General features: G+C 49.5%; 1 protein-coding gene across 1 annotated transcript; it reads right to left on the bottom strand.

Moving 5' to 3' along the window:
- Positions 1-5,007: 5,007 nt before the first annotated feature.
- On the bottom strand, positions 5,008-16,592 carry GPR55 (G protein-coupled receptor 55). Its single transcript, XM_054570856.1, has 2 exons — positions 16,557-16,592; positions 5,008-6,125 (listed from the first exon to the last, which is right to left on the bottom strand). Exon 2 carries the CDS (start codon positions 6,115-6,117, stop codon positions 5,008-5,010), a length of 1,110 nt encoding a protein of 369 aa, XP_054426831.1. The 5' UTR covers positions 6,118-6,125; positions 16,557-16,592.
- Positions 16,593-17,779: the final 1,187 nt, after the last annotated feature.

Genomic DNA, 17,779 nt, shown 5'->3' with positions numbered 1-17,779 from the left:
GGCCCGCAGGGCTGCTGTCCACAGCAGAGCCCACCCCCTCGGCGGGACTGAGGGCCCTGCGGCACGGGCTCCTCCATCACATCCATGTGGTTCCTTTGGGGGGACACCTCTGTTCACCCCTAATCACTGTTCTGCATGCCAGGCTGTCCTCAGACCTACACCGTGGCTCTTGCCAGTTTTTGTCCTCGCTGCTCTATTAACAAAACCCTTTTATCAGTCTCGTGTCTACAGTGGCTTACCGAGTCTCAGCCATTTCAAGCCTCTTTGCAATTACCGTTTATTTGTGGCGACTTGCCACCAGGCTGTGTCTAACTGTTTGAAATGCCATTAGTGTCCCGTTGCACTTGTACAGCATTAATATAATGCCTTTCTGCTTCATAGAGTCCCCAGAGAGGGACTCAAGAGGATTAGAGTTAACAAACTCAGTTTGTAGATTAGCAGTCTCCACGCCAGGTGCTTCCTGGGGGGCAATAGCCCCATGGAGGGCCTGTTCTTGTCCCTGAGGGCACATGGGCCAGCTGGGAGGTGGCTCCTGGGTTAGAAGGAGATGACTGTGGCATTGGCCTTCTCGGGCTGCCAGACAAAGGACCACTGTGGGTGCAGGGTTGGGGGGCAGGGGTGGTGCTTTAACAACACAAACTTGTTTCTCATGGTTCTGGAGGCTGGAAGTCCAAGATCAAGGAGCCAGCAGCGCTGGTAGCTGCCAGGGGCTGTCGCCTCAGGATGCAGGCAGCCACCTTCGGCCTGTGTCCTCACGTGGCCTTTCTTCTGTGAGAGCAGCTGGGAAGACACACAGGAAGGAAGTGCTCTGGTTTCTTTTCTTTTTTTAATTGTCACCAGGGAATACATTTATTGATTTTCTTTCCTTTTTTATCTGCACTCGAGGCCATGCTTATTGATTTTAGAGAGAGGGGAAGGGAGGGAGAGAGAAGGAGAGAGAAACACCTGTGTGAGAAATATTGATCAGTTGCCTGTCGCACACACCCCAACCATCCAAACCTGCAACCCCAGCATGTGCCCTGACTGGGAATCAAACTGGCAACCTTTCAGCTTACAGGACGATGCTCCAACCAACTGAGCCACACTGACCAGGACTGTTTATTGATTTTTTTTTTCCCTGAGAGAGAGACATTGATGTGAGAAGCATTGATTGGTTGTCTCCTGTATGCACCTGGACCGAGGATTGAACCCGCAACATAGGTATGTGCCCTGACCAGAAGTTAAACCTGAAATCTCTTGGTGTACAGGATGATGGTCCAACCAACTGAGCCACCCGGCCAGGGCTTTTATTTTATTCTATTTTATTTTACTTTATTAAATTGGTGCTTCTTCTTATAAGGGACATCATGAGACTTCCACCCTTAGGACCTCGTTCAAACCTAAGTATCTCCCAAAGCCTCCACCAGATTCAGGATTAGGGATTCCACATGTGGATTTGGCAGGCGTTGGGGGTGGGGCATAATTCAGTCCTCAGCACAGCTGTCAAGGAGGAAGGACATTCAGTTAGTCCTTGGCACCCAAGCCATGTGTAGGCTGTGCTCAGGAGTGTCGGGACTCAGGAGAAAGGGGTGGCCCGGGCCAGGGTCTAGCCAATCACATTCTCCAGGAGGCCTGGGCATGTTGGCAGGGTTGCCACGCGAGGAGCTGCGAAGGAGAATTCAGATCTGACCCAGGACAGTCGGCCCCGTCCTGTGGGTGGTCAGGGCAGTGGAGGGTCCGGAGGGCTGGTGGCGTAGCCAGCCCTCTGCGCTGGGCCACACCTTGTGTGCAGAGGAGCCTGGGCCTTTGAAAGCGGCTGCCGTGTCATGGAGCTGGTGGGACGAGAGGGCAGCAGACAGCGGTAGACCCGGAGCTGGACAGGGCAGAGTAGGGCTTGGGGGGTCTGTGTGGCCCAGTTGCTACCACTGAGGAACAAGTACCCACATGGATGGGGGGGCTGCAATGAGATCTTGCAGGGCCTGGCTCCTGGCCACTGGGGACCCGCCCCAGCTCTGCCCCTGGGCTAGGCCTGGGGTGACTCCCTGTGCTCTCACACTTGGCGTCCAGGTGGCCACTTAGATCTTGTCCTTCGGACCCTGATTGTTGGGTCACCTAACAAGGACAATCAGGAGCCAGCCCTTCCCTGGAGCCGGTAAGTATAGTCCAAGACGAGGTTACACAGCATCACAGGAATCTATTTATTTGGCAAATCAGATCGATCAAATGATTTTCTTTCCAATTACTGTACTAATTTCACACACATACAAGTAAGAAGTATGGCTCAGGTCTTCTAGGAGTACAAATAAGGTCACATTTATTATAACATCTCCAAGTTCCACTGGCTTTAGAAGCAGGAATTGCAATCTCTTCCAAAGCTAAGTTCAAGGTTTTCCAACTCACCGGCTGCCACTTGCTGCAGGATCAGGCCCTCGGATGCATCTGTACCCTAACTTTGACCCTGACCCTGACCCTCTGCCCCTCCTTTGCCCATGGGGTCCAAGCGCTGACCCAGGGCTGGGCTTCAGCCCAGCAAGTGGATCTGCTTGCAGAACAGGCTGGCCTGCGGTGCTGGGCCTGTGCCCACTCTGGAGGACCCTGATGAGTCCTCTGTAACTTTCAGGCCAGGATGAGTCCCCATGAGGAGAGAGAAGAGGCCCTTCTCCCCGCTTCATTGTGTTGGGATCATCAAGGAGTCCCCAGCGTTCACCTGCTAGTCCACCATTGTCATATCAACTCAAGACCGCAAATGCCTGTCCAAGGACCTACACCTTCTAGTTACGCAGCTCTTGAGTCAAGACTCCCTCCCCTCCTCCCTGTCACCTGGCTCGGGCAGGGTCATGCTGCCCCCACATAAACATGTTTTAGGCACATAAGCACCACCGGGGATGATAGGTACTCAGGGCCCTGCTGTCCCTTTCCCTTAGGAGGACTGGCTGGCCCTAAGCACACACTGGTAGATACAACTGCGGCATAGAAGGGACCAGCTGGGAAGCTCCCAGTCCCAATGCAAAATGAGAAACCGGAGGAGGAATGGTCCCCAATTCCACCCGCCCCTGGGCTCTGAGCCCAGGCCAGCCCCGCATGTCCTGCGGGGTACCACAGCCTGGCTTCCTGAGAATAGACAGGTGTGTCTCTGTCCAGGATGGCCATGGGCAGTGCGGCCTGCGGGCCGTGGGGAGTGCCCGGGGCTTGGGGAGGCTGGGTGAGACTCACCTCTGGCTCTGTGGAGCCCCGGGCTCTGGCTGCTGGCCCCTGGAGGCCTGGTTTAAGGGGCAGGAGCCTCTGGCCCTGGGCAGCCTCAATCCTGCACAGCCATCTACACCCCAGCATTGATACTTCCTCCCTCTCCCTTCCCCCCCGTCCCACGGAGTACCCCCCAGCTGAGTCCGCTGCAGGGGGCAGCCGGAGGGCTCCCGCCCTTCCAGGGCTCTCAGTCAAGCTGGGGAGACTCAGGCAAGAAGCAGCTTGGCCCTCAGCCCTTCCTGCTCGCCCCCACCTCCTCACAGGACTCCATGTCACCAAGGCATGGGCAGTTGCCCAGGCTCCCCTCTTCCTCCCATTAGGTTTTTATCTAAACTGTCTCTTCCTTCCACAGGGCCACCTTACCCTCATGTCTAGCACTTGGCAGGAGAAGCCTCTTATCCCTCAGGTCGGAAGTTGTTGCTCTTCTTCCGGAAGAAGAAGCAACATTTGTCTCGTTTGTCACTTCTCACCTCACTCACTGCATCTTGCAAAACTACCCCGCAGTTTGATGCATCCTTGAAATCATTTGACTCTCTGGAGCTGCTGAGTCATCGAAGGCTCTCAGCTGTCACCGCCGCTCCTTCCGATCATGACTGAAGCCCCAGCCAAGCTGTGATTCAATGGTTTACAGTTTCCAACTGGAAACTGCCAAGAGCCTTGTGCCCGCCAGGTGGGTCCTCCATTCCTGGCTGACTCATTTTCTCCCCGTCCCTGGCCACTGGAGGGGACAGCTCCCCGGACAACGCCGCTGTGGCCAACTGCCCAGCCGGGACTCAGGTGGGCAAGGTGAACACATGTTCCTTATTCTCCTCTGGCTGAACCAAATCCAGCCTGATTCCTTCTCATCATTCTCAAAGAAATGAAGTCTAAGGGACAACCCCCCAGTCTGTTGAAGACAGCGAGCTAGTCAGGTTCAGGAAGGTCCTTTCCCCCTTTCTCTGCAAGGTCGTTGGCCAACAGAGCCCCAGAAGGGACTGGAATGTACCAGTCTGCTCCACCCCCGGATCCCCAGAGTATAAAAGTAGCTTTTCCATCCCTAACTGTTGGGTGGGGAAGGGGGGGCACCGGTGGGGCAGGCTGACAGAATTCACGACGAGAGCAAAGGGCGGAGAGCGCAGTTTTCATTCACTCTCTAAGAGAGGCGAGGGGCATAGCGTGGAGACATACAGCAGCATTGAGGGGTGGGGGCTTAGAGTTTTTATTGGGTCATAATTGGATTAAAAGGGCGGGGGGGTGCTGTTGTGTGATCCCTGGACCGTTGGGGACATTGTAACAGGAGTCTGCAGTTTGTTCCAATGTTCTCTTCTGCCTGTGGCCGTGGGAGTGGTTACTTCTGTTCTTTCTTTCCAGTCATTTCCAGTCCTGGGATAAGCTCAGAAGGGTAAAATGGCAGCCGTGTTTAACAAGGTCCCAGGCCTGCTCAGGAAATGGTGCCACGGCAGCAAATGGCAATGGCTTTGCCCTTTGACCTACCGCTGCATCTCAGCCCCGGACACCCGCCACCACGACCACCCTTCTCGATTCTCTCTCTGAAGCCCTCTCTTCCTTTCTAGAATTGTTCAGTCTAGCAGAAAATAGGGGAGAGCTGGGAACTAGCCTTGTTCAGAGGGTCTCATTCTCTGTCTCATTTTTCTGCCTCATACCTTTTGGACTGAGAAATCAAGAATTCATCCAGTTCATAGGCTCATCAGAAATCCCCAAACACTGGGCAATCCCTGGTGAGCTGTCTGGGTGCACGAGAAGGTCTCTGAGGGATAGTGAGCAGACACAGTGTTCACTGAGCATCTAAAAGAGCACGCTAGTCAGTGCCCCCCGCATCGTCCCGCCGCAGCATCCCGGAACAGGATGTCTGCTGCTAGGACTCGGGGCTGGAGTTTCCCTTCTCTGAGGAGGGCTTTCCTCCCCGGCCACAGTAGTCAAAGAGAGGTTCACCTGGTCTTTGGATTTCTGCGGGGCCTTGATGCCCGTGCGGAATTCTTTGATGGTAAAGTAATAGCAGAAAACATCCAGGCAGCAGTTGACGTTGGAGAGACACATGGACAACTTCAAGAACAAGCTGATGTTCTGCCTAGCTCTGCACTCCACAATAAAGTTATTTCTCACCAGGAACTGCAAGAAGCCAGCCAGGTGGACTGGAAGGAAGGAGACCACGAAGACAACCAGATTGGATGCGATGGTCCAGATGCAGGCCCTCTTCAACTGACTCAGGGCCCGGCGGGGGTCCTGGCGGGGGTCCTGGTGGGGGTCCTGGTGGGGCTCATGACGGCGGACCAGAATGTGAATGCTCCTGGAGGAGCAGAAACCCATGACACCCAAGGGGAGAAGAAAGCCAAACACCTCTACGGGGAAGACGAGCTTGGCACTCCAGATGCTACTGGACATATTGTTGAAGCACGTGTACCTTTCCACTTCCCCGCTGAAGTTGTAGAAGGGGATACTCCCGACCCACACCAGGACCCAGATGGTGCAGCAGATCCCGAAGATCTTCCTGGGGGACCGGCAGTGCCTGACCGGGATCGGGTACTGGATGGCCACATATCTATCCAGGCTGATGAAGCAGATTGTGAGGATGCTGCCATACATGCTGATGAAGTAGAGGCACTCCACCAAGGTACACAGGGACGGAAAGGGAGCCTGCTCGTAGACCAGGACAACCTTGAACAGGAGGGAGAGCACCATCAGCAGGTCAAAGACCGCCAGGTTGATCATGTAGATGCTGGTGGCAACGTAGTCTGACAACTCCTTCCTCAGGAAGGTGCGGAAGCGCTGGATGGCCAGCAGATTGAGGACCAAGCCCAGGAGGAAGGTGGGGATGTGGACCACCAGCTGCACGGTTTGCATCAGCCGGTCCACATCAGCGAAGGAGCAGTTGTTACCTGGGTTGGACTGGCTCATGTTCTTTCCTGCAACATCAACAATGGATTAGTTGGAGTTCCTCTCACTCTCTAGAAGGGATGGGTTACAACGGCTTTGTCAAGAATAATAGACACTTCCCCTATATCACACAGCAATTCGTGCTCGTTTAATAACAATGAGAAACCCAGGAAAGAAAACCTGCTCTAATTCTGCTGCCTAGAACCACTGCTCCTTTTTCATGTAGGTTCATCCAGATTCTCCTTTCTCTCTCTCTCTCTCTCTCTCTCTCTCTCTCACACGTGCACATGTGTGCCTTTCTCTTTGATGAAAATGAAACTGTGCATGAACATCTGTCTTTCTTTTCAATCAGAGCTCCTTCCCTCGAAGGTAGTAGCAACAACAGAAACCCTGACCCAAACTGGTTTAAGCAAAGAGAGGATTTAACGTAACTGAAGATAGGGAAACTAAGGCAGGGCTGACTTGAGCTCTCTTTCTCTCTGTTCTCCTCTACCCACATTCCTGAAGGTTCAACAGAGTCGAGCCTACTTGAGGGATTGGTTCGTTGGGTCAGGAATGGACGCCTGACTCACCCAGGGGCAATGAAAATCAACGAAGCTCTTGCTTGGGTTTCTAGAAAGGGAGGCGGGGCTTTTCCTGCAACTTTAAATTGGAAAGATGTAAGGTGTGGAGTTGCTGTAACCTCTCGCTACTCCGAGGAGAAAACCAGGGAGAAAAGGGAGAAATATGGAAGAAAGGATCTTCCCAGAGGGAATGAAGTAAGAGCTTGAGGTCTCCATAGGGCAAGGGGACTGTGGACAGGCGAGGACCCTAGAGCTGGTCCCGGGGACAAGAGGACCAAGGCTGTGGGCACGGCTGCCAGGGGCACTGAGTGCCAGCCGGTGATGAGGCAAGGTTCCAAGGTAGAGCTTCTGAGGCCAAAGGCAAGGGTCCTGGGCATGCCCTGGTCAGGTCTTCCTTAAAAGTGTGGCCAACGTGGGGGTGCCATTGTGAAGTTTTCTGTCAAGGTGGATGGCTATCCTGGCTGGGTGGCTGCGACGGGACACCATATGCTGGGTGGCTTATAAACAACAGCAACTTCTTTCTCACAGCCCTGGAGGCTGGACGTTCGAGACCGGGTGCCGGCACGGTCGTGTGAGGGCCCTCTTCCAGGGTGCAGACTGTCCCCTTCTAGCTGTGTCCCCACAGGCAGGGAGGGGGAGCGCATTCTCTGCGGCCTCATAGAAGGGCACTAACCCCGTCCACGATGGCGCCCCCTTCTTGACCTAATCACCTCCCCCAATTTCCACCTCCCAACACCCTCGCATTGGGGTTGAGAAGGTCAGGCCAACTACAGGGTGTCCCTATGCACAGGTTGCCCGTTGCAGGGGTTCCAGGGTGAGCAAGGCTCACCCAGGATGGGTACCTCCGCCAGGCTTCGTCGCTGGCAGGGAGCAGCCCAGGAAGAGCAAGGCCTTGGCCTCGGCCTCACTCTGCAGCTGCGGGGCAGAGCGGGGCTGGGGGCGGCCACCTGGCAGCCCCCACAGAGGCTGTCCCCACACTTTCGTTTACGTCGGAAGCTGGTTAGTGTGGCACAGGCAGCTCTGCGGCCATGCCCACTGATCACCCCCAGCAGGGCCATCGGCAGCGCATTGTCTTTCTTCAGCAGTACTGGTGGGTCCCTTGGTCTCACAGGAGGATGTGACTGAACCCTGGTCCCAGCCTCATACCCGTAAGGAAACAGAATTGAATGTGGAAAGGTCACGGGGCAAGCAAATAAGGTCTGAACTGACCCAAAGGGCCCAAGATGACCTAGGTCAGTCACCAGCAGCTGGGTGCCTGAGAGATGGGCTGAATTCAACCATAGAGAAGATAAGAACTTGGATGAGAGGAACTATGTCTCATGCAAAATCGTGGAAAGAGAGCCACTCCCAGATGTTCCTTTTACATCTTTAAATGTCATTAACAGGGAACCTTACAAACATCTACAAATAACAAACCCAGCTCCTCGGGAACCTCTCTGAAAAAAAGAAAAGAAAATATATATTAACACCAGAAGACAGTAGCGGGAGGAAAGTTTAAACACAGAATTTCATACCCAGTTGGGTTGTTGTTCAGGTGTGAAGATGCCAGAAAGCCACCCTCAAGTATGTGTGGCTTCCATAAAAATATTGCCTCCAAGAGGCAAAAAATGTTAGACCTCTGAGAGGTATTGACAGTGAAGAGTGAAAATATCGTGTTGGAAAATCTTGGTGCTGAGCGTTAAAAGCAGGACGCCCTGGAAAAAGACGTCAGTTATAATAAGTATAGTTTGAAGTTAAAATTAAAAGCAAAAAACAGTGAAAGAAATAATCTGTGTCCTTTGAAAAAGATAAGATACTATACCTTAGAGAGAGTAACGAAGAAGAAGAATGCTCTTGGCTTATGGGGTTGAAATGATGTGGACTAAGAGCGCATGGGTGGGGGGTAGGGCCTATGTCCCATAAAAGGAAGTTAAAAGTTACTGTTCCGTTTTTTTTTTAACTTTGATAATTATAGGACATATGAGCTATTTTCTAACCTTGAAGTAACTACTGACTATTGAAAACAGGATGCCCATCTTCAAAATCACTGAGAAGATAAAAAGAAACTAACCAACCAATCAGTCTATCTAGCAAAGGAATAAATAGAATGAAGGTAGAAACCAAGCGTAGAAATGACAACAAAAAGTACGAAAAATTCAAACTTTCCTTTATGAACGAATATTTGCAGCTCACTTATAAAATAAACTTCAATTCTTTGTTGCTCATAAAGAACACACTTAGTGACAGAAATATTCATAGGAGGAGTCCCATGGTGATTCAGCAGACATATAGAAACCAAAAGAAAGTCAAAGTGTTAATGTTCATACCTAGCACTGTAGAATTTAAGAATAAAGCTATGCCCTGACAGTGTGGCTCAATGGGCTGTATGTCATCCTGCAAAGCTAAAGGTCACCAGTTTGATTCCCGGTCAGAGCACGTGCCTGGGTTGCGGGTTTGGTCTTCATAGGAGAGGCAACCAATTGATGTTTCTCTCCTTCTCTTTCTCCCTCCCTTCCCCTCTCTCTGAGAATAAATAAATAAAATCTTTTTTAAAAATTAAAAGAAAAAGAATAAAGCCACACATCAGGATTAAGAAGGTTGTTCCATGTTAATAAAAGAAAAACCATGAAGGCAAACAGTAGTCGTATGCAGTGAGTGACATTGTATAAAAGTACATCAGGTAAAATAGAACTCAAAGAGACATTGGCAACGATACAATGTAGTGGCAGACTTTAATCTAGTATTGGTTTGAACACATGAAGTAGGCAAAATATAAATTAGGACATAGAATTATTAAAGTAATACAGGGTCCGGCAGAAATACTGCCATTGAGTGTGGTTGGTAGGGTACATGAATGTCTCGCACGGAGGGACAGCAATTTGAACATTTCACCTAAAATATCATATGGCATGCTTGAGTGTGATGTTGTTATGTTACCAAATTACATGCTTATGATTTTGTAATAAAAGATTTTTATGTAATAAAACAGGGGTGTTATTTGTGCCGGACCCTGTAGAATGAATACAATTTCATTCATAGCTCTTAGATTCGTTTTTGTTTTGTTTTTTTAAAGATTTTATTTATTTATTTATTTTTAGAAAGGGGAGAAGGAAGGGAAAAAGAGAAGGAGAGAAACATCGATGTGTGAGAAATATATTGATTGGTTGCCTCTCACATGCCCCCAACTGGGGACCTGGCCCACAACCCAGGCATGTGCACTGCCTGGGAATCAAACTTGTGACCTGTTGATTAGCAAGCCAGCACTCAATCCACTGAGCCACTCCAGCCAGGGCTGGATTTGGTTTTAAACCAATAGGTAATCCACTTGTTCTCAAGTATTGAATAAATAGCTGTCAAAATAATTATCTGCCTAGCAAGAATAAAACCTCCCATTAAAAAAAAAGAGAGAGAGAGAAATTATGTTGGCTATATTATCTGACCACAGTACACAGAAACCTAGGAAATGAAAAAATAGAATTGGCTATTTACAAAGAAGTGAAGTCAGAAGTACACAACAAAACGCATGGGACAGGATCAGGAAGGACAAGAATTTTCTGGATTGGTTGCTTAAAAAACAATTTCACAGGATGCAGCCAAAACTATTCTGAGAGAAACATAGTCCTAGCAGCTTTCTTTTCCCTTTGTATGAAATATTTTAATGATTATGAGCCATTGGCTATTACAGACTTAAATAGCTAATCCTTCTTTCCTATGTAAAACCAGATCATTAAAACTGTCTCTCTCCAGTAGGACAGAGCACCACAGCATGAATGACAGTAACAGGGCTGTCTGCTTACAGAGCTGCAGGTTTCACCAAGACCTGGAGCGCGCTCCTGGTTTCACAAGTCAACAAAGCAAATTCAGTTCCCCTTTTTTCCTGGTGGTAGTTTCGGTTGGAAATACAGCAAATACTACTTCGCCTTTCAATAGCTCTTCTTATCCATCACACAAGCCGCCACCTCTGCCAGCCCCTTCATCTTCTTTTTACCACAGGAAACTATGTAAATGAATTAAGCACTCAATTTGAACATTTCGGGGAAAAAGGTCGTAGAGAAATCAGAAAAAAAAAATTATAAATATTAAAGCAGAAATACGTGAATTAAAAAAGAGGAAAACACCAGAATTAATCAATTTAATCGCTGGTTCCTGGGGGAGGGGAATAAATTAAACAAAGCATGAATCTCTAACAATTATGATCAAGAGAGAAAGAGTCAAATGATCATAACTAGTAATAAAAAAAAGTGTTAAGCTTAGATGGAGAGAAGAGAAAAATAGGAAGAAGCTACCTTATCACCTGTGTGTTAATCCATTTAAAAAAACCTTGATGTATTTGATGATTTGGGGGCAAAACCTAATTTACCGTGATTGATACAAAAGTTGACAGAAGAAGTATTAATTAGACCAACAACAATGAAAAACACTGAGAGTGTTATCAAAGAATGACTCAACGGGCTCTAGCTTATGTGAAATTTCAAGAAACAGATAATTCCCATACTCTAGAAATAATTTCAGAACATATTTTTAATGAATTTTTGTTATGAAACTAACTTACTCAAATATCAAACTTTGACAGATGCAGCACAAAAGAAAAAAGCTATAGCTCAAACAACCAAATCAGTTTTACTGAATGTGATACCATGTCAATGTTAGGTAATCTATCAACATTGTGCATTACATCATTAAAACAAAAACAAAAAGCCCTCTGCTTGTATTGGTAGATAGTTTTTCCACAAACATCATTTAAATGAAGGACTAAAGGATACTTCCTGCACGTGATAAAGAATAACCTGTTCGTTGCATTGGCCAACTTTGTATTTAATGGTTTTTAAAAAACAGGCATTCTTATCAAAATAGCCAAGACACTTGCCAACATCCAGAAGTTCCAAATATGCACCAAGACAATTAACAGAAATAAGAAGAATAAAATAATAGAAATGGAAGGCTTAGTCAATAAATGGTGTTTAAACTGTCAGGAAAAACCAACTTAGACCCTCATTTCACACTGTAGAGCACAAGAAATTCCAAGTTCATTAATGAATTAAGTTTCCAAAAATCAAGCCATAGAAAAACTAAGTGAAAATTTAATGGACAACTTACAAAAATGAGTGAAGAGAAAATCTCTTCGTCAACTTAGAATGATTAAAAAGCACAAGAATAAAAAAACAGACACAAGTTTAACTGCACAAAATTAGAAATATGTTTGTGAAAACAATTTAACATCAAGTAATATACTGGAAGAAAGACAATGCTGTAAATCTTAGATAAAGGATGTTCTTTCCCGAGGAAGAGTATAAAAATGAATAATATCAAGATCCACAATAGATAAAAGATAAAGGGCTGTGAGGATTTCAGGAGACAGTCAGTGATGTGCTGGCGAGCGTACGTATGAATACATTTGGGGGACCTGAAAATTCACATTTCAAGCTACAGAAATCACATTACTCTTTCACGTAGTGATTCTGAAAACTTACTTTACATAAATTATGCTAAAGTAGGAAAAGTTGTTTACAGAAGTATATTCACTTTAACAGTTTTTTTTCCTGATAGCAAAAAATACACATACACATTTAAATGCCAACAAAGCTTATTTTCACTTTGGTAAATCAACTCAATGGAAAATTTTTCTATGTTATGTTTATGCTGACTATGTTAGGTAAAAATTCCACAAAATTACAGAATTGTACATTCAGAAAATGATTGCAACTATGATTAATAAAACCCATGCTTACGGGAAAGAAAAACCTAGAAAAAAATTTCCATGTGTCAAACATAGGTTGCATTTTAACAGTATAATGTTGGGTGATTTTTAAATCTTTTATTTTTATCTCTCGCCTGTGTGTGTGTGTGTGTGTGTGTGCATTTTAATTAATTAATTAAAATATGAGGACAATTTATATTTTTAAAAGCGTATTAAATGTTGGAGAAAAGGAAGGAAAATAACAGCTTTTGACTGTCCTGTAAAAGAAGTCTTGGTGTGTGTTTGAGGCAGGGGCAGGAGGGAGGTTTGCCCGAAATTTAAAGAAAATTTAAACTAACTTGTGTTCAGCTGATGAGGCTAAATCTCAGCAGGTCAAAGATGTACATTTCAAGGTGTAGTGTCTGGGGACAGAGCATGAGTGACAGAGAGAATTGCAAGGGACAGGTCATCGAAAGCAGGTGCCACCTGAGAGATGAGAGAGGCATCAAGCACTGCTCCGTGATCTGTCCACAGGCCAGCTAGTGCAACATAAAAACTATGCACAACGTTAAGAGTTGAGAACAGTATATAAGAGATGCAAAGCACCAGGTTCACGGGGAAAGCTGGGCGAAGGCGAAGGGAAGATATTTAAGTATACTTTTCTCGAAGTTTGGAGAGCTATTCATAGAAACAATGTAGAAGTTCAGTATTTTCTAAATTGGACATTTTCATTATATTACCTTGTGTATTTTAAAGGGACAGGAGGAAGAGTAAATTCATAGTAGAAACTGAAAGTGAATAAATGCGCTGTCTCACTAGAGAAAACAAAGGGGCAACCCCGTTGAAGTTTATACAAATATAACAGTTATATAATTATAACGCTCCCTAACAATTATAATTGTTATAAAAAGGGGCATCCACTTTAAAAAATCAAAACCTCATCATCTTTTGTGTATAAGAAACACAGAGAAAACCAAGACAGACAGAAGAAAAGATTAGGATAACCTATGATTTTTCAGGCACACAGTCTCTAGAAAAGAAGGGATGATGACAATGTAATTTTCTTTCTTCCTTTCTTTTTTTTTTTTTTAGGAAAAGGAATTAAGAGAGTAACACAGACGCTCCCCAAAGGTAAGTTATAATAAGTAATTAAAACATCAAACACTCAATTTATGTTCCAATGAACATAGCAAAGAAGTACCTAATAGGGACATTCCAGAAATGCAAAAAGAAGTTGAAATGGAGATACAGTTGCAGGTAAAGGCCTCTGGGAATTTCATCCATCAAGCAGACAGAGAAATTTAGAGCTCTGAGCAGCCCAATCACTGATAAGCTCCGACTGGCAGATCAGGACTAAGTCGTAAATCAAGGGGATGCACTCCCTTTAGGAAAGGACAAGGGTCTTCCGCAAAATCTGTCCCATCCCTGGGCCCAGCTGAGCACTCGAGGGCCCTGGCAATTCTATCTCTCTCATCTCACGCCACGAAGAAAGTAGCCAATAATACATAAAAGGCGTTTTTCTGCTTCCTCTTAAATAGTCTCTTAAATGTGTGAGTCAGAGAAAACCAGAAGTGCCTTGTGGACACGTTGGAAAGAAACAGGTGTTTATACACAAAATGCTGAGGTAATCACAGCTTAAGGGAACATGGGGATTCCTGGGTGTTCTTGTAAACAGGGCGGATGGTGAGAAAGGAGGGGAATCCCGGCGACACTTAGAGAACCAGAAGAGGCCGGGGTGGGGTGGGGTGGGGGGGGACATGGCCCTTTTCCAGCTCTGACGGCCCGGGCCGTGGGGCGGGGGACGCTGTCTGTCAGCGGGGACTGCATGTGGAGGGGCTAGAAAGCCCCCCGCACAGGAGAATCCGTAGAGAGGACTAGCGTTGCTCATCTTCTCGGGGGAATAGACATATTAGCATTCTCCAGTGCTCAAGGCACGCTCCACTCTCTGACTCCATGAGCCTTAAAGGGAATGGGGTCCCAGCGTCCTGGAGAGCAGGCCAGGGTGAAGAGGACCGAAAACATCCACTCATGCAAAAGGACCGCTGGGCGTCCCGAGGCCTCGGCTCTGCTCCTGGCTCTCTGGCCGTCGGCCTCTGTCTGGGCTCTTTCATCCGAACAGCGCAACCCAGCCCCGTGGGCCCAGAGCCTGCGGTCCCACCGAGCTGGCTCTCTTACTTCCCACTCGGCCCTCTCTGTGCTGTGAGTCTGGCAGCTGCCTGCGTCCCATGGTGCACCCCCGCCCCGTGCCTTCAAGGACCCAGCATCCTGGCTGGGACAGACCCAAGCCCATGCCTGCACAGCTGGAGCACCTAAACACAGCCGTGTGGCTCAGACCACACCAGCTTTCCTTGCATTGGCAGACTGCGCTTTCCAGAAAACACCAGCCAGAGGAAGAATACGACCTTAGGGGGCCTGCAGACTAAGAAGCCTCCCCCTGTCTTGCCTGGCCAAAGCCCTCATCCGCATGGAATGCCTGAGACGGGGGAGGCATGCCAGGCCTGCCCCCCGCGGAGCTGGTGCGGCCCAGGGGATGTCACTTAAGGTCCCCGCGACCAGTATCCTCCCATCCAGGTCCCTTGCCTGTAATCCCAGTCTCCTCCGGAACGTGGTGTTGGAAGCCACAGTCAGAGTGTAAAGATTGACCTGGATACAGTTACCTGCCGCGAACACCGTAAGTAAATTCATCGGTCTACGCCTGGCGGAGCTGGGCTTCTGGGGGACACGATGCAAGAAGGAAGAGGCACAGAGGGAACAGAGCACATAGGCAGAACGTCCCTGAGTCCAGAACTTTGCTGGAGCTGCACCCCTGAGCTTGGAGTGGGGGCTCAGGAAGCAGAGGCTTGAGATGTAGCCGGTCCTGTGCTAAGCGCTTTACAGGGAAAACTCAGTACATTCCTGGGACGTTGTTACAGTTGCGCCCATTTTACAGATAAAGGCAGTGAGGCCCGGAGAAGCTGAAAATTCTACCTGAGGTCAAACAGGCAGTAGGACCTTGCCTGCCGGAACTCACATTCCTAGTCTCTCTCACTCCGGGGCCACCCCAGCCGCCCCCCTCCCGCCACCGCCAGCGTCACCGGGGTGTCCAGGAGCCCCCACCCCCACTTCCCCACTGCTTCTCCGCACCTGGCTCTGCCTCCCATTTCCTCCTCTCCTGCAGCATCCCCTTCCCTCCCAAGAACCTCGCCCGCTTCCCCTCCCCTTCCCAGTCCTCCGTCCAAATGTCCACTCCCCTGGTCTGCCTGTGTCCTCTGATACGGTTTCTTTCCTGTGACTAATTAGGGGCCATGCGAGTCACCAGCCTGCCCCAGTGATTGTCCTAGCAACCCCAGGATGAGAACCATATCCCCGCGGTGCCCCACAAAACAAGCCCCCGGAAAGGGCTCACTGAGCCACAGTGCTTTGGTCCGGTCTGAGGAAGCTCCAGAGGGGCAGGGGTTCCCTTTGGAGCTGGGACAACCGGTCAGAGGCGGGGGCGCTCTGGCCAGCACTATGCTCCCCCAACCCCCAGCTCCATGGCCCCGGGAGGCACAGAGCTGCGCCCACGCGAGGCCAGCGGGCATTCCCTGACTCCCGTTCCCTACCTCCACTCTCAAGAAAGGACTCGGACCCCTCAGGGTTCCCCACGCCCTGGATCCTCCCTCCCGGCCTCTCCAAGAGACACTTGGTTAGGGCCTGAGAATAATCCCATTGCAACAGAGAAAGCCAGGCATCCTGGGGGACAAGCTCTCCCAGCTCTCACTGCTCTCAGGAGCCCCATGATGTAGTTGCTTCAACTAATATCGGTCACCCTGAGGCCGGGAAGTGACTTGCTCACAGGCTGCAGGGTGACTCCTGAGCGTGCATAAGCTCGAGCTCTTGGTGATTTCCCAGGCAGACTCCGGGGAGCAGGCGTGGCACGCAAGGCTGAGCTCCCCTGGAGAAGACTCTTGAGCCACCGGGCGAGACTCCCCCAACCCCCCGCCTAGAGCTGCAATCCTGAGTCAAATCGGGAGGAAGCTGAGGGTTCGTAAAAATGTCACTGATAACTAGGGGCAGACCCGCCCTCCGCCTGCAGCTGCCACTGTCACGGAGACTGCCAGAGCCCCTCCACCACTTGGCACTGCCCGCTGAGCCAGGGCAGGTGTGGACAAAGCCCAGGCCTCAGCCCTGGCTGGCCCCGGGAGAGTCACCTGCCATCATGACAGAAAGGTCAATCCACGGCTCTGTGCCTCAGTTTTTCCAAGTGGCCCAGGGACTGTTACCTGTTGGTGGTCCTGTCAGCTGAGCAAGCTGTGAGATGTCATTTCTCTTTCAGCTTAATTTGTTCTGAGAATCACTTCCTCCTAGGGCTTGGCTTCCTCATCAGCGAAATGAGGGGTGGGACCAGATGCTTTTCAAGTGGCTGCAGAGTCATCCCTGTCTGGCTAGGGGCTCCTTCTCTCAGGAGTGGAGCGGGGTGGCTGTGGGCAACCCTCCCCGCCACTTGGCGCTGTAACCAGGCACAGGGAGCATGTTTCCAGGAAGACGGTCTTACACTTTGCACCTTCTCAGGGGGTCAGCACGCTCCCCCTGCTTCCAGAAACAAACACACAAACCACTGCATGCGCAGGGAGGCACCAGAAACCTCTGGAAAGAAAGGAAGCACTTCATACACCAGACAGTCTCAGCCGGTGTAACTCAGGGACCTCCAGCATCGGAAAAAAGGCCCTTGTGGCTTTCAGCGCTCCTGGGGCTTAGGATTAAGAGCTCTCTCCCAGTCCTGGCGGGGTGGCTCGGGTGGCTGGAGCGTCATGCTGTACACCGAAAGGCTGTGGGTTCAGTCCCTCGTTGGGACATATATGGAAGGCAACCAAATGGTGTTTCTCTCTCTCGCTCTCTCTCTGCCCCTTCCTCTCTCTCTAAATCAATAAACATGTCCTCGGGTGAGGATTTAAAAAAAAAAATTTTTTTTTAGTAAAAAATGAAGAACTGCTGCCCACAGAGAGAAGGGCAGTGCTGGGCACATTCATATTTAGGGTGTGGGGGATGGGGGCGCCTCAGCCCCTCTGCATGCAGGTCTTCAAGGGCGGTCAGCAGGGGTCCCCGCCCCCGCGGCCCCACGCTGCTCCCTGCCCCTGGCTCCTATGCCAGGTCTCCACAGCCGTTTGGGGCAGCCTTGGACCGCAGAGCTTCCGAGGGCCCTGCGAGCAGAGATTTGCACAGGCCTCCCATCTCCAGGGCTGGGGCCTGAGACACCCATGGGCCCAGTCTGGGTGTCCCTCCGCAGGGAACCCTGGCAGATTCCAGCCATTCAGGAAAGTTTGGGCAGAAACATGGCCCAGCAGATTCAGCACCTGTGCCCAGGAGTGACGAGCCAATCTGTGAGACTCTTGAGGCTCAGGTTACTCCTACAGGCTGGCGTGTGTGTGACTTTCAGGCATCTGCAGAGGCAGGCACCCCCTGAGGTAGGGCTCGGGGGTCCCTCCCAGCATATGAGGCATCTCTA

The sequence above is a fragment of the Pteronotus mesoamericanus genome, unplaced genomic scaffold, assembly GCF_021234165.1.
Source record: "Pteronotus mesoamericanus isolate MK-2021 breed Mesoamerican mustached bat unplaced genomic scaffold, CSHL_Meso_final contig_1018, whole genome shotgun sequence".
Classification (NCBI taxonomy): domain Eukaryota; kingdom Metazoa; phylum Chordata; class Mammalia; order Chiroptera; family Mormoopidae; genus Pteronotus; species Pteronotus mesoamericanus.
Note: the sequence above shows the minus strand (reverse complement) of the source record. Positions and strands in the feature narration are given on the sequence as shown.

Coding starts and splice junctions, on each gene's coding strand:
- GPR55 (XM_054570856.1), bottom strand. CDS start 6,117: ATGAGCCAGTCCAACCCAGGTAACAACTGCTCCTTCGCTGATGTGGAC.